General features: G+C 33.9%; 1 protein-coding gene across 1 annotated transcript; it reads right to left on the bottom strand.

Annotated features, from left to right (window-relative positions):
• Positions 1 to 1,066: 1,066 nt before the first annotated feature.
• Positions 1,067 to 16,458, bottom strand: LOC136814566 (acyl-CoA synthetase short-chain family member 3, mitochondrial-like). Its single transcript, XM_067071088.1, is given in 20 exon segments — positions 1,067 to 1,241; positions 1,772 to 1,834; positions 5,180 to 5,292; positions 7,322 to 7,421; positions 10,037 to 10,159; positions 10,559 to 10,637; positions 11,097 to 11,160; positions 11,384 to 11,476; positions 11,833 to 11,936; positions 12,280 to 12,320; positions 12,643 to 12,753; positions 12,983 to 13,078; positions 13,347 to 13,427; positions 13,991 to 14,137; positions 14,458 to 14,589; positions 15,169 to 15,273; positions 15,527 to 15,610; positions 15,780 to 15,842; positions 15,844 to 15,925; positions 16,214 to 16,458. Coding segments are annotated over 20 exon segments (1,980 nt in total). The 5' UTR covers positions 16,438 to 16,458; the 3' UTR covers positions 1,067 to 1,166.
• Between the last annotated feature and the right edge of the window lie 1,018 nt (positions 16,459 to 17,476).

Raw genomic sequence — 17,476 nt, 5'->3', positions numbered from 1 at the left:
ATTGATGCATAAAAAAGCTGAAGAAAATTGAATGAAAAGAACTATAAAAACAAGTGACAAAAATATTTTTTTCAAATTGATTAATTGGCTAAATACTTTCTATATAAAAATGACTAATATGTATATTTTGTATAAAATTTTTGATATAAAATTTACAAAATTTCTACAAAAGTATTTTTTAAATCAAAAGACCCAACGAAACTGTAGAACTAAACCAAAACAAATTCAATATGAGAATTAAAGCAAAATCATTATATTTATGAAATCAAATGCACCCTTGTGATGACTTTCTTAAAAAATACGTCATCAAAAATATTCTGTGTTAATTTTGGTTATTTTGTCCCAGAGGGTGTCCGTGTGTCACATCTCTATTTCGAAAGCGAAAGCATAAAAAATACTACATGAGTAAACAGTAAGCAATATTTCAGTGAACCCAAGTGTTAAACAATAACGAATATTTTTGAAAGAATGGAAATAATTTTACTCACTTAAATAAGTAGGCAATTCAGTAGGTAGCTATCAACCTCGTCCCCCTGCGTATTATCGGCTTTTTATGCTTATACTGGATAGCGCTAGGTAATATTCTCTGGCGTCCATCAGTAACGTAAATAAAGCCTGGGATACACGGGAACGAGGTTGGGTAGCTATTTTGGTGAGGTAAAAAGGTAGGTCTCAAACTGATGTGACGTGATAATAGATGCTGTATTACTACACACTACTGACACACTTAACTACCCCTATCCCATATTATGAAAATTATAAAACTAATAAAAAATAGTATGAAAATGATGGTTAAAAAACGGAAGTTGGTATTTATCAAAAAACTACATGCATTTCAGTCAATTCTCGTTTAGGAGCAACCAACAAAGTCACATTTTGCTCAGTCCCAGAACGCTCAAGAAATATGGATATTAGGCTGCTAATTGAGCTTTGAATACTCGAAAAAGACTTTCAGAAAAGAGTTTCCGTTTGAAAAATTACTACAAATTTTGTAGATATTACTGGATAAAATAAAATCGCTGACCATGCAACTATAAAAATGTTTTTAAACTACTATGATATACTGTGTATATATTGTGTATATGTATGTACGAAAACTAAAAAAACCATATTGATTTGGACGACCCCATTTGAAAATTTCTTCTTCACCTTCCAAATACCTTAAATCATTCAAACTTTTGAGCTTGAAGTATATCAACAATAATATGGAAGTCATCAGGATTGTCGACTGTCTGGGGAATCTGGAGAGAGGAAAAAAATTGGAAATCGTAAAAATAGTATGTAAAAATCAAAAGAACGAACATTATCAAACCTAAATATTCATGATATGCACCATTGTAATGTCTTCTGACGTTACATCATGGACCCAATAGCTGATTGGTTCTTGTAAATGACGTAAAATCAGTCAATACGTCACTTTCAACCAATCAGCTGTTGGGTCTGTGGAAGTTATTGCAATGATGCATATCATGAATAGAAAGAATCCTCTTATGCTGACAAAAACCCTTAGCCTTGCTCTCCCTCAATGCCAGCACCCTCCATCAGTGCTCCGAAGCCTTTAAAAGGCTCGGAAAGGCTTGAAAATTGGCAAAAATCGGTCAAAATTGGCAAATATTACCTCCTTTGGGTACCACCGTGGAAAGAAAGTGGTTTTGTTTAATAATGTTGTGCATGCAAATTGTAGGATATATACGTTAAATGAGTTCTTTAAAGATACAATTGTCAAACTTTTGAAGAATGACAAAACGTCAAAAAGTGAATGTAATTTTACTTTAAATTCATCTCCGTCCAAGATCTTTTTCAGAGTTCCTCTGACAATCTTTGCTGAGCGTGTCTAAAGAAATGTTAAGAAGAAGTTAAGAACATTTTAAGGCTTCGCGCTTCGTGGGGAAATAAGAGCATGTTAAGAACATTTTTAAACTTGAAACTAAAAACGTAGACTTCAAAAAAATTGGATGTTACTATTAAAAAGAAACGTGTGTCATGGTGATCCGTGGTGTACAAAAGCCAGTAAATAGTTCGATGTTACAGAGGGGTTTTCTAGCGAAAACCGGGATTATTTTAACTGCACAGAAAAGAACCCGACTCGTCTAGTATAGGCTAAGGGGTTTTAGTCTTGAAATTTCTTGTAATACACAAAAAGGTGTGCGGTTTTCTCCCTGAAAATTCAAACTGGTTTCTATATATACAAGAAGCCCGTTGGGCGTGAAGGCCCAGCGAAAAGTAACGTGTTGAAAACGAGCCTGTGCAAAACAGCAAATGTATGACCCGTTGAAATAGATCAAAGTGAAGACTAGGAAAAATTTTTTCAATATCACTGCGGTACTTCTCATTGGTTAGACGCTTGAAATTTTATTTATTGATCTCGGTTGAATACTCTCGGGTACCTAATTACCTATTATAATAGCTGGAGGGTTTGGAATAAGCGGGGGAGGGGGTTGGAATAAAAATGTCCTGTGTGAAAACTTTTGAAAAGGAGGCTAATACAGCAGAATTAGGACAAAAGAGGCAACTTTCAAAAACATTTTTGCAAAAATCAATAGGCGGGGGGAGGTTGGCATAAGAATGTCCTGAATTAATTTTCAGGGGGGCGGCTATTAGGTACCCGAGAGTAGGAGTTTCAAAAAACTTTGAAAACTACTTAAAACTACATCAAAACAGCCACATTTTATAAAAGCTCCTTTCCAGCCACCATTTTGTTTAGAAATGAACCTGTGTTTTCATTTTCATTTGTTTATCTTTATTATTATTATTATTTTTATTATGATGTATACAAGCTCACAGGCCCGAGGTGGACCTCTACGAACCGATTTCTAATTACAATATTAATATGTCAAGTATCTTAGTTGGTGTTTTTCCCACGCTTTGTTTAGGCTTTCTTTAAACAATTTGATTGAGGTCGACTCGATGACAAATCGCGGTAGTGCATTCCATGTTGGCATCGATCTATAGTAGAAAGATTTCGTCTGAGCCCCGCGAAAACCATCATCAGCAAAGTTTGGAACAAATTCATGATCATGGAATCTGGTTGGACGGGATTTTTTAACAAACTTGTTCCGAGTTGTCTGTGGGTCGTAAAAATGAATATGCTTATATATTTGCACCATATCACTGAAAAGCCTTCTGAACTCAAGAGATGGAAGCTTGAGTCTTTTTAAACGTTCTTCGTAGTGGAGATTACGATATTGAGGAATCAGTCTTGTCGCTCGTCTTTGAACACCTTCAATCAAGTTTATACTACGACGTAATTTTGGCTGCCATACTGATTGTGCATATTCCAAGTGAGGTCTGACAAAGGTGGTGTACAGAGTACAAAGTGCCGAAGGACTCAAGTCGTTAAAACTCCAAGGATTGAATTTGCTTTGTTAACCTGTTTGGATATATGCTCCTCGAAAGTTAGTTCCGAATCGATCAAGATGCCGAGGTCTTTTTCTTCAAAAACATGTTCAAGTTCATTACCTCCAAGCTGGTATCTGTGTGCATGCTTGATGTTGGCGAATTTACCTATTGTTAAGACATAACATTTATCAGGATGGAACGTGAGTAACCAATCCTGAGACCACTTTTCCATTTCATCGATATCTCTTTGTACAACGATAGAGTCTTCTACCGAATCTATAGTCTGTCTTTTTTCACAAGGTCAGTATTTCCCATCAATTATGCGCGCCCATAGAAAAATATAAAAAAATCCTGCGAATATTCTGCTTAGTGAGTGGTCGCTTTAACGAATTAGGTGCACTCACATATACAGGGAGAAATATCCCTGCAGGCATGTTAATTGGACCAGAAAAATAAACTAGACAGCGAAATAGTTTACGGTCTGCATATCCAGGCTAATAAAACTCATGTGGTTTATTTCACTAAAATGCAGCTCATGGGTAAATTTGAACTAGATTGAAACATTTCTCATGGTTGCAACGTAATGTGAATGGACAGTTTGTGACAGATCCAGAAATGACCATTTTCACTGTTCATGCGGTGCAACCATGAAAAATGTTTCAATCTAGTTCAAATTTACTCATGAGCTGCATTTTAGTGTCCATTAACAGATTCCAGAATCAGTTTATATACTTTAAATAATTATGTGATTCGAGTTTGAAAAATCAAGCCACCGACCGTTTAATGCGACAGATCCAGAAATGACCATTTTATTTAATGTGTAGAATCATGAAAAAAGTCCCAATCTTGTTCAAATTTACACATGCACTGCATTTTAGTCTCCATTTAACATATTCCATAATCAGTATATTTGAAATAATTCCGTACTGTGTCGAGTTTGAAAAATCAAGCCACCGCACCAAATCGTCAAACGAGACAGATCCAGAAATAACCATTTTCACGCGTAGCATCATGGAAAAAGTTCTAATCATGTTACAATTTACACATATGATGTCCATTTTATTGTCCATTATCAAATTCCAGAATCAGTTTACTTGAAATAATTATGTGTTGAGTTTGAAAATCATACCACCACCACGTCCGACCATAACCATACCACTGACTGTTAACAGCGACAGATCCAAAAGTGACTGTTTTCTTGTGTAGCATCAAGAAAAAAGTTCCAATCTTATTCAAATTTACACATGAGCTGCATTTCAGTTTGTTTATTTCTATATCAAAAGCCATTATTTCCTAAAAATAAAGTCTTTTTGAAAACAAGAAAACAAGAAACTAAAAATGAAAGTGATTTAAGGTAGAATTTTCACTCATAAAACTTTATGAAAACTTGAGCAAAGATATGGCAGAATGTTGAAAAAGGTTTATAAAGAAAAATCATTACAAAATTTCTTTGGTTTGAAAGTCTCTTGACCACTAAAGCAAAGAAAATGTTCAAGAAAGTATGAATCAACCTCCTCGCTTCGACCGCCATCTTGTTTTGTTTTGAAAATTGTTTAGAAGGAGCGCGGAATCAGAAAATATATCTTTTATAGCCAGTATCCAACTTTAGCAAGCTTTTCCCTCTCCAGACGGCAAAATTTAAAAGTGTGGTACTGGTTTTGAAGCGCCGTTTCTACCAAAACGGACGGACAGACAGCGGAAGGACGGACGGAAAGTTGCAAATGAAAGGCCCTATCGCTAGCGCTGGGCCAAAAAGGTATAAAAGATACAATTATAATAGCCGTATTCTTTTTCACCCCATCCAACATATACAAAAGATACAAAAAGAATTGGGTAATACCTTGGGTAAGAAAGGCACAAATACGACTCGTTTGAAGGCTGCTACAGGTCCAACATCATGCCTGACAAGTTCAATCAATTCTGCTCGCATTTCGTCGTCTGTTTTTGTACAACCTGGTTGGAAATAGAAACGTGAATATTTAACCATAAATCCTTATTGGGGGGTTCAAGCAGTTAATCCAAAACACTATGCCTATTTTGACCATGGTGGTCCATTTTCAAATTTTGAAAAATATAGTTAATCCAAGATTGGATTAACTGCCAAAGGGGTGGTCTCTGAAAGAATTCTGGGAAAAAAAAGTGGACTAACTGCATTTTCTGTCATTCTGTAAAATTCATTTATTCTGATTCATGCTCGTTTTTGCCTCTTTTTCTGTTTTTAAAACGTCAAACTGCATCAAAGTCTTGCTTTAACTTTCTCCTGCTTTGTTTACAAATTCCGTTTTCACTATTTTTCAATTAGCTGTTATAAAATCGGGTGATTCGCTCCTTTTTTGTCAACAAAAATCCGATTAAAACAGAATGACATGAGAACTAAAAATGTCCATTTGAAAAAATTATAGGGTGAGTGGGGCACCTAACCCCAAGCAAGTTCTACATCGTTGGGAACACTTAAAGATTGGGTTTGCAGCCTAGTTAAAACCACAAAATCTAACTAGATCTAACTGACTTTGAATGTTGATTTAAAAAATGAGATATTTGAATCTTTTTTGAGATATGCAATAACGTTTGCTATATTTTGTTACTTACTGTCTTTTATCATTTTGCTGTTTTGATCTATTTTCTTACCTGTTTATTCTAGATTTAGATATTTTTCTTTAGATTTTATATTTTCATAGCTATTCATGTCTTTAAAAGAAATGCATTGAAAAATACTTAGAAAGTCGACCAACATCAATTAAAATAACTTAATGCATGCCAAAATGCCCTGGTGAACTGTGGGGGTGGTATTCAAAGATTGTGACTGAAAAACAGTAAATCCAGTGTGGATTAAGTGTCAGAATGGGTGGGTGGTCCTAAATATCATCCAAAATCAGTTACTGCGGATGATGTTCTGGATTAACTGCTTGACCCCCCCCTTGATTGGAACTAATTTTCGCGGGAATTAATTCTAGCGTTTTTCGCAGTTTTTCGTCAAAACCGCGAAAATTGACTCCCGCGAAATACAATTTTTTCCAATTTTATCGAAAAATTTGAAAAATCCCTAGGAAAATGAAAAAAAAATTGTCTAAAAAAGGGCAAAACCGCGAAAATTTAAACCCGCGAAAATTCCAGAATGAAAAAAAACCGCGAAAATTAAAACCCGCGAAATGCAATTTTTTGGATATTTTTTTTCTACGCGAAAATTAGTTCCCGCGAAAAATTAGTTCTGATAAGGTATCCAATTGTCTTCAGAATTGGGAAAAGCTAACAGATATCAAAGGAGAGGATCTTTTCAGATATCGAAAGAAAAAATGATATAGTAAAGTTAAAACATATTTCCAAGAGGAATGTTCTATCAAACATTTAGAAAAGGAAAAATAAGATGAACAAGCAACATGCTGAATGGACCTACCTAACGATTAGCATCAGATGAAAATAAGAAAAAAGTGACAATAATTGTACAAAAATTCAGAATGGAAAAATAAAGCTTGTGTGTTGAATATTGTAAAATGGTCATGGGCATTGCTATTTTGCATCGTTGTGCAAAAATCAGAAAAAAATAACGAGTCAACATTGAGAAAAGCTATATTTGCTTATTTGGTTAATGGGAATTTCCCCAAAAATACGAAAATCCGTTTTTTAAGGCGAATAAGAATTTTCCAGGAAAAACCACTTCAGCCATTCTTTAGAGAATCTTGCCCTCCATCTTTGTACAAAAAATCAGAAAAAAGTAATGACAGGATTTTGCAAAAAACGTCCAAAAAAGTCCAAAAATTCCTATTTTTAGGTAGTTTTTGGCCCAAATTTGCCCAAATAAATTTTTTCTCAAAAATCGGGCTCCGTCACGTTCTGGGCATTGCCATTTTGCATCATTGTGCAAAAAATCAGAAAAAACTAATGAGCCAATCCTGAGAAAAAATTGCAAAAATGAATTTGTAACTGATAGCAACTGTTATGACTGGTTATGAACGGAAACGATGAACAAAATGAAGAGACTCACGAGAAGATTTGACAACCAGACCACAAGGCATTAGTCCTTTAAGATCATCTCGCATACCAATGACTGCTGATTCAGCAATTTCATCGTGCTCCTCAATTGCCTATCAAAAGAAGAGAAAGTTAATTTTTAGCATAAAAGTTTTTTTACATTTCAAGAGAGCAATACGAAAAATTTCCGACAATCAAATTTATTCCATCTTTGAAAATTTGTCATGAGATTAAATTTAACAAGCTATACTTTTATGGACCTACCTGATAATAAAATTAAACATTTTTGGGAAAATAATTTGAAAATTATAATGAAAAAATATCTATTGAGAGAAACTATCAACACTATTGAAAAAGACTTTTCAAAAAGAAATGAAAAAGCAATTAATCGTTGTTTTTTATAAAAACAATCCACTATTAGAAAAATGCACAGCTTAAAAATAAGTGTCTCTTGAAAACTCAAACCATCGCGGCTCTACCATGAAATTTTCATCTTTAAAATAATAATAACATAAACAAAAATAAAAATTTGGGGAAGAACATTAATTAGTCTATGCTTATAAATAGTGATTCTTATAGATAAAGATTCGTTCTTCAGCCAAGAAAACAATACGTGTTTCTAGAAATCTCAAACCATTGCGCTCCACCGTGACATTTTCATCTTTAATGATGGTACCCTTCTTTCATGCAAAAAAGAGAAAAATTTAATAATCCAATTTTTCACCGAGTCCAAAAAATCCTATTTTTAGCCATTTTTTGGCTGAAATTTAATCAAAAAAGTAGTTTTTCTCGTAAATCGGGCTCTGTCACATTTTGGTGATTTTGCACCTTTGCACCAAAAATCAAAAGATTCCTATGATTTAATCCGGAGAAAAGTTGGTAACAAACGAACGGACGAACGAACACAGGTTACTTTATAGGACCACCTCCAGGTAGGTCCAAAAAACAAAATGATATGCAACCAGCCTTAACAGCAGGTTTGGATTAATTAAATTGAAAATCGAAAACGATTTTATAAATCAAAAACCTATTAATATCACCCTTTTTAAAATCTGATAGATAAAGAAAAAAAACTATTCAAAATTGTTTCAGGTGTTTTTTTCGCTTGGTAGAAATTACTTGTTTCACTATTTCAACGGTTTTTAAAACCGATAGAAAAAATAAAGACTTGTCAAAATTTCGAATTGTTTCAATTATTTTGATTGCAAAATACGCCCTATAGGCTAGAGGGGGCCTGAACGAATGAGCAAGAGTATTTTCACTGAACTTTTAAGGAGCGGATATCTTTTGTTAAAATTTGTAATAAAGATGTTTTACTTCGAAGTTTTGGCGACAGTTTCGTCATCAATCCCTGCTATTTTACATTTCCTTGGTTTCATCCTGCTCATCATCTCCAAATACAATGAGGAAGAGAAAACACAGAGATTGTACTTCATAATGCTCAGCTCTGGTGAATTCACCACCAGTTTGTTTTGGATGTTGGCCTACCACGTGCCAAAGATAAAAAACCATGATTATACATTGCCTTTTCATCCTGTTACAATTTGTACCACATTTTCTAACCTGGTTATTTACGAGGCAATGATCTTCTTAACAATGGACAGATTTTTAAGAATCTTCCTGAACATTAAGTATTCACTTTATTGGAAATATGGACACACTGTCAAACTGTGGATTGGATTATTGACTTTCAATGGAACAGTATGTTTGATTTTGTGGCTAACCAACGCATCATCACATGACTTTGATACATGGTTCTTTGTCATGTCAGATACTATATTTGTGGTAATCGCATCTGGTACTTACACATATATTTTCATTATGATTCAAAAGAATCAAAGAACGCAGATTGTCATCGAGCGACCAGAACTGAGACGAGACTTGAGTAACTCAAATGCTGAAAAGCTTCGAAGATCCAAAAACGACAAAAGACAATTATTATCCGTGTTTCAGTTGGTAATAACATTCTGTGTGTTTACAGTTATACCAGATTTGATTTGGTTTTGCTTTAAAATGACCAATCAAACGATCCAACTATGGCACATAGCAATTTTCTCGACTTCGTTTTCTATCAGTTTCATATGCGACTTTGTGATTTATAAATTTTCTTCAAAACCGATTAAGATAACTTTGAGAAAATGGAGAAAAGCATTTTGTTGTTATAATCGATTGCAATAAATATGCTTTAGTCGACATGCTAAAAGACAATATCAACTGAAATGCGAGGTCTTTTTTCATCTTAAAGATGAAACTTAGATCGAAGGACAAATCTTTAAGGGGTTTTACTGCGAATTTCGTTAATGTGATAACTGTATTTTGTACTAACTAAGAGGTGGAACGCAGAATAATTTTAATGGAAGAGGATGTAATAAATATGAAAATCAGAGCTGATACTGATTCTAAAATTGCAGAGCTTAAACCATATCCAATATATTCTATTTATAAAAAATCATTTCATTTCTCATGAGATGTCATTCATAAGACATTGATCACCATGGTAATTGTTTGGATAAGAGGCAAGTGATGTTCATGAAGTAATTTATGAAAAGGTCTAATATACAAAATATCAATCTTTCAAATCTTTCAGTTATATGGGGCCTTAGAGCTGCAGTCTTTTAAGATACTTGTATAATGGGTTATTTCGAAATTATAAAATGCTTTGAAAAAGAAAGAGTTAAAGAACATTATATTTTTAAGTGACACTAGTATAAACTCCAGCCTGACAAACCGTTTCAATTTGTTTGGTCGACAACCTATGCCCAGCAACATTGATAATATCATCGATACGTCCTCCAATCTTTAAGTAACCGTCAGCATCCATGACACCTGCATCACTGGTATCATAGTAACCCTACATTGTAAAAAAGAAATAATTGCTGTATTGAACGGTATTTTTATAAATTTTCGGATGGATTACTGATATTCTATTTTGTTTCTCCAAATAAAATTTCATTTTGAGTGTATTTTCCTGCCATGTTTAGCTTAACTTAAATAAGCAAAGTTCCCCCGACGGCAAACCATGGTTTGCCCTACACTGAACCCCGCCCCTAAACCCAATATCAAAATACTTCTTACGACACTGTTATACTAAACTCAAAACTAATTTAAGGGAGGGGACCGATGTCCTCTTTAATTTACTGCTCAAACGAGGTTTCAAATAAAGTCTAATGACCTTTCGGGGGAATGGGACAGAAAATCAAATGCTGCAGGTACTGAAGTAATTATTGCTAAAGAGATAATGTTAAGACACCTCCTTTGAAAAATAAGCAGTCTTGAAGCGTTCATCATCATTCCAGATAGTCATCATGGCGCCAGGGGGTAGTGGTAATCTGTATGTAAAAAAAAGTTTTCATTATGATAGCTTTAAAGGAAGATCTTTTGAAAATAATAATCCAGCATCTATAAATTGTCTTTAATAATTTCGCATACAATCTAAAGCAAGTGCTAATTTACAAATGTTTCCACACTGGATCAATTATAATCTTTATCTTTGTTCATGAGTAAAGTGGACGCCCTTCACGTGATCATTGTAATCTAGTTCCGAAATACAATTCAAAGTTTGTTACTACAAAACAAGCCTGGGCATGAACAACACCTTGCGCGTGCCAAAATAGCACTCCATAAAAATTTGTCATAGATTATGATGGCGTGCTATTAGCCCGTAAGAAAGGGATTTTGTACATTCTTGTACATTTTAGGAGTGTGCCAGCGCGTGCAAGTGCAATAGCACGCCATACACCGTCGGGCCTGACAAAACTAATAATTACAGGTTAAAATTTTTCACATACTCAACATGAACATGGCCAAGTTCTCCCGGAGAAGTTTCACTCAAATCCTCTTTTAGTACTTTTACTATAAAAGAATAGCAAAACAAAATCATTAAAAAATAATATCTCAAGGTATAAAAAATTACTAAAAAACTTCTCCTATTTCCCTCAAAGATCTCTGGCGATAAATAAGTATGCATTTTTGAATTCAATAATAACAAACACATCACTACACCAAAACATCATAAAGTTTGAAACTTGTCACATAAATTCAATAATATTTTGTTTCTTTGAGGGAAAAGACTTACCATTGAAACCAGGAGTTGGTTTACCACAAGTAGCCGGATTCTCTATTGACATTCCCATTCCAACATGATGATTGGTGATTGGCCACCCAGATTCTGAAAATGTTAAAAGAGTTATATTTCAATAGTTTGCTTATTTCAAGTTGCAAACAAACTGATGCATCCACTAGTGTTGGGAAGATAACTGTTGCCCCCCAAAAGAAACCCTAAAATTCACAAGCAAAAGGAAATAATAATGTCCTTTATTTAATGGTTAAACTTAAAACTGCGTATAAAAGATTTTGCGCCTCTTCTGATACACCAAAGAAAAATTTTCAACAAATATTTTCCACACTATAAAAGTAAAGAATTTAGCTATTTAGCAGCTCTATACAAAGAAGAAAACATTTTGGTTTGTCTCCACCCAGTCCATGAGACAGCAATATTATTTTTCAAGATGCGTAACTAAAAACCTGTTTGCCACCAATGATCAACGACTGGTGCACGGAATGTTTTCGTTGCCCATTGCAATAATGCATCATCAGCATTTTCACCAGCTACGAATATGTGGTCTAGGCTAAAAATAAATGATTGATAAAATAAAGAAAATGTCAGAATTATAGAAAGAAAGAGTCAATTCAAAAGTTTTCCTAGTCAGACATAATAATGAAAATTATTTAAATACATTATGAATCATGTGTAAAAAATTCGTCGGTCAAAAATTTTGTTACTTGCCAATAATTTCTTCACTTTTTACCAAGGAAATAGTAAATAACATAGTATAGTAAACATAGCATGAAAAATTTTGTCACCAAGCTTTTTTTTCATAACTTTTTGCCAATGAATCCAACACAGAGGGTACACCCCATAATGCTTCATAGTAAAGACATGATGACAGTTTAGAATTGAGCTACACTTACCTAGAGAGATCATACTTCTTACTGAACAAACCATCTGGATCCTACAAAAAGAAAAATCTTTATCAATTGCTTGGCCTTGGCCCAGGGAGGGTTGTCTTACAACAAAGTGGCTTGTTTCATGGAGTGGAGGGCTGTACTTTACAGATTTCTATTTCGTGTTATGAATTTTTGCTTACAAGTATAATTATTATTATTTTTTGTGCAAACATTTCAAAACTTTGGAGAAAAATTCATGTGAAAATGAAATTTTTAAAATTTTTTAAAAATTTTAAGTACTCTGACTGGTAATTCATTGCCATTCTACCAGCAAATAAATAAAGTCAATTTTGTCACATAAACCTATTATAAGACGATTACGATTACCTCATTTTCAATAACACGTATGGTGGTTGGAGCGGTCAGTAAACCTTTGACTTGATACTCTTCAATCATTCTAAAGAAGGTACTTGCATCAGGACTACCCACTGGTTTTCCCTACGGTAGAAAGGTAATTTTAATAAAATTATACTGGGACGCATTTGGTGACAACAGTAATGTTTGGACTACATTGCACTGGTTTATACTGAATGAATAGGATGAAAGAATACAAATTGCTTTTAAGTGTTATTGATCGTTTTCTTTAGACTTTCTGTCATGTATTTTTAATATTGATTTTCATTTAGCTTGCAATCGCATCTTATTAAGCTATTCAATGTTTCCTTACCTCAAAGACTACACTAGGACTTCTATTGAGGAATGGAGCATAAATCATGTAAGAATGTCCAACAATCCAACCAATATCTGATGCTGCCCAAAATACCTATAAAGAGATTGATAGAATTTTTTCAGATACACATATTGAAAGTTATCGAGGAACTGATTTTAAGAATAATCAAGTCTGCTTTGAGGAGTCGTTGACTGGCTTTTTTGAAAAACAGTCAGCAGCGTACCTGATCTGAATTTTTTGGCATTATTCCCAGCGATGCCAAATGTATTCCAAAAATTTCTTTAAGGAACTCCACTCTTACAAAAAATTCATTTTCAACCTTAACAAAACTAAAAATTATAACAAACAAGAATTCACTTACCTCTCCAGGTGAAACATCAAAAGAGTTTTTCATTGACCATCTCAAAGCAACTGCATGACCACCACAAGGGCGAACAATCCCCTAGAAAGAAAAATATTATTTTATTTTTTTAGAATCAAATTCTAAATAATCTCAAACAAAATGAAGTTGGTAGGACCTGGAAAGGGATGGTCAAAAACAGACATATATTATAGAGGAACAAATCCGTTTTTTAGCTAGACTAAACCAACTTAAATTTTGAGTATCGCTAAATATGTATCTTTGCGGAAAATGTCAAAAAAATAACAATGTAGTGAGGACTATTTGAAAAATTTTCAATGAAAGGAGGGACTTTTAATCCCAAAATCAGCCAAAAAAAAAGTTATTTATTAGTTTTCCTTATCATAGAGTATAATCTTATCCATTTATTATAGAAATTACAACATTTTGAATCCCATTTTTCTTAGCCTATCAAAAATTTCCATTGGTGATATAATGAAATTGATTAGTCAAAGTCAGTGGTTGTTGTCACGTATCATGCTAGCCCCTTACATTATCTCCTAGCTAAATGTAATCAGCCATGTGGATAATTAAAAAACTAAACAACACCTTAAGATCCTTCAACTTCATTAGTACATAATAATGCATTTGAAATGAAATACTACCTTTGGAACACCAGTTGTGCCTGAGGTGTAAAGGATATATAATGGATCATTTGCATCTACAGGAACATAACTGTGTGGATGTTGTGCCTTGTCCATGGCTTCATGCCAATCTAAATCAACGTCTTTGTCAAAGTGCAAATTGCGATGCTACAAAAATGATTTAAATAGATGATGTTGTGAAATATGATTATTTCAAAGTAATTATCCAAAAATAATAACTATTTCATTGGACATTGTCACTTCTAAATTTCATATTTTTGTTTTATGTATTTAACAACTTTGAAAGTCTGTGAGCGATGCTAAAATAATTAAAAATTTAAAAGGAGGAATGAAGATCAATTGATAAAGGCAGAATGCAAAAAGCTTACAAGGAGTTCAATGATAAAATCAAATCATAAGTAAGAAAGGTAGCATTTTACAAAGAAGAGGTGGGATATAGTTTAATGATAAAAGAAAGCAAAACTTACCATTTCTCGATTGACAGTGATGATTTTCTTTGGTTTATGAGTGGACAGTTCCATAGCTTTCTGTATAAGGGGCTCATATTTAATCAACTTCTTTGGCTCAATTCCACAAGATGCTGTCACAATGACTTTAGGCTGGAAGTATTGGAATATGTTTGCCCATATTAAAAAAAGACTGTCTAGGGTATCAAACTTTATTTGTTTACCATGTCAAAGACAGTAATCTTTTCTTACACTTAGTACTTCTGCCTTGAAATATTAGAATTTTACCCAACAAAGGATTTACTTGAGTAAATTCTTCTTGTTATGCTAGTCCCCTTAACATTTTGATTTTCTTGTTTTTGGACCTTGTAATTCTACCCTGGGAGGGGGGTGTTACTTAGGCAAGGTGCCAGGTATGTGTGAGCCATAAGGGTCCCTTTTTCCCACCCTCGAAAGTCCCTCAAAGGGATACAAAAACCATTAAAAAGCAATTGAGTCTCAAAGGGTTCCAAAATTATGAAAATAAAATAATCGACTCGCTTATATTAATTCTTGAAACTTGGACTAAATTTTAAAATTTTTGGGGAAATTATCTCTCTAACGGTGGCAAAAGCGTCAAAAAATGGACAAAATTTTCGGAATTCAGTCTCTCTAAAGGGTCGATTTTCGAACTTTGGCTCGGACATTCCCACCATCTCGCAAACCTAGTAACCCAACCCGAATTCTACATACATGACAATGATCAATCCTTCTGGCTAATTCATTTGATGCAAAGCCTCCAAAGACAGCAACGTGAATTGCACCAATACGTGAACAAGCATGCAGTGCTATCATTGCCTGTAAAACAAATGAAGGGAATGTTCACAATCAGGGAAAAAGTTTTAATATAGGCTCTTACATTTATTATTCCCTTTAAAGGAAAATCTTACTAGAACACTGCAATAATAAGGTCAAAGAAAATACAAGTAATACAAATAATGGTTAAGTTAAAATATCCAAATAAAGTTTTATCCAAGTCCAATATATATGCAAAAATGCATTATGATGGTAAGAAAATTTCTTTATCTGGAAAGTAGAAAATTTGAAATACCTCTGGGATCATTGGCATGTAAATGACAACTCGATCACCTTTTTGTACTCCCTGGTTGATCAACACTCTTGCAAATTTACCAATCTAGAACAAGAAAGAGATTAAGTGTAGCTTGACAGGACTGTTTGAAGCAAAACATTTTGTATAGAATAGTAGTTGTCATAATTGTAACATTTAAACATTAATAAGACTCAACCAAAATAGAAACATGAAATCTCATGCAGCCCCTAACCTTTTGGTTTGAGATACTAACCTCCTCTTGAAGTTGTTTGTACGTCAATTTTTGTTTTGAGTCAGTGACAGGACTGTCATAAATTCAACCCAACTTGATCTCCATGTCCTTCATCAACATGACGGTCAATCATTTCATAACATGTATTCATCTTGCCATTAATAAACCTAATGTAGCACAGATTTGTAGTAGCAATAATAATTATATTTTACATTGATTGTAGTGAGCATTGGAAAGTTACCATATAGCTAAAACAAAATATAGAGTTATTTTGGCCATCAAGGTTCATTTTATCCATTCAATAAAGTTAACCAGGGAAACTATGATTCTCAAATTAATAAAAAAAAACATTGAACACATTTTTTAAAAAGGATGCCCAGAATAGATCGATAATTAATAATATTGTTTATATATGAAAAACAGCACATATTTTAATTAGATGAAAAAAGGCATACCATTTTGTGAAAGGTGGGTTTGTGTGATCCAAAACCTGAGTGTATTTTTCAAACCAATTGACATTCTGTGCACGTTCATCCCAAAATTCCTCTGGACTCTCAATGCTTGTTTTGAAATAATCATGATACACACCATGGGTTGACGATGATGCAAGAGATCTTCTCAAAATATTTAGTTTCGAAAAACTTTTGTTGACATTCTGAAGGATTGCTTTACACTGCATTTTATTTTCTATTCATTGAGCCCCTTTAGAAAAAGTTTATAACATCATTTTTGGTCAAAACATTTTGTCACTTGCCAAAAATTGTGTCACTTTTTGTCAACAAATTACTTAGTATTAAATATTTTACTGATAAAACTGTTGAGCAACCTCAGGAAAATAATACACCAGTAATAGGCCCCGGTATTATGCGTGAATGGGCCTTCTTGGTTGCATGAATGGGCCTTCTTGGTTGTGTGAATGGGCCTTCTTGGTGGTGGGAATGGGCCTTCTTGGTTGTGTGAATGGGCCTTCTTGGTTGTGTGAATGGGCCTTCTTGGTTGCGTGAATTCACGCATTCACCTCATTCACGAAAGTTTATGCTCGCAAAAAAATTTTTTTGTCAAATTTGCAAAAGTAAGTGTTGTAGGTTCCGGAATTTTTTGACCTCGCAATTAAGCTTCTGCTCGCGAAGAAAGTTTGAATTCCTAAAGTAACATTGTCAGTTACATGTCATACTAGCATCCTGCCAAGAACTGTGTATCAAAGATTTAGACCATGGTTAGACCAATTTGAATGTTGCCAAGCTTGAAAACCCGCAGTATTTGCGCACCCTCATTTTGCGAACACCGGACACTCAAAGTCCAGTGTTGGATGAGGATACTTTTTAACACTGGACAATCTCAACAATGTACTTGAGTCTGGACTCTGGTGCGTCCGATGTGCATTATTTTTGAAACAAACTTTGTCTGGTGTCCAGAATTTCGAAAGGTTAACTAACACCGGACAGGCTAGCTCTAAAGCTCTAAAACAGCATCTAATAACATGAAAACCAGAACCTTATTCTTCAATGAGAATCAAAACTATAAAGTGCACTTACAAACATCAATATGTCAGATCTCACAGAATTAATAACAGCACTGTCTTAATCAGTTAGGAACATTTGGCGAGTTCCTGTACGCGTAAAAAAATTATGTTTGCGTCTTTTTAACCGTCTTTTGCCTAGATGATCTAGCAAACATAATAAATGTAAGCAGACTGTGCCTTTGATTGGATCCAACTT

The sequence above is a fragment of the Clytia hemisphaerica genome, unplaced genomic scaffold, assembly GCF_902728285.1.
Source record: "Clytia hemisphaerica strain Z4C2 unplaced genomic scaffold, Clytia hemisphaerica genome assembly, whole genome shotgun sequence".
Lineage (NCBI taxonomy): Eukaryota > Metazoa > Cnidaria > Hydrozoa > Leptothecata > Clytiidae > Clytia > Clytia hemisphaerica.
This window is presented reverse-complemented; position numbering and strand designations above follow the sequence as displayed.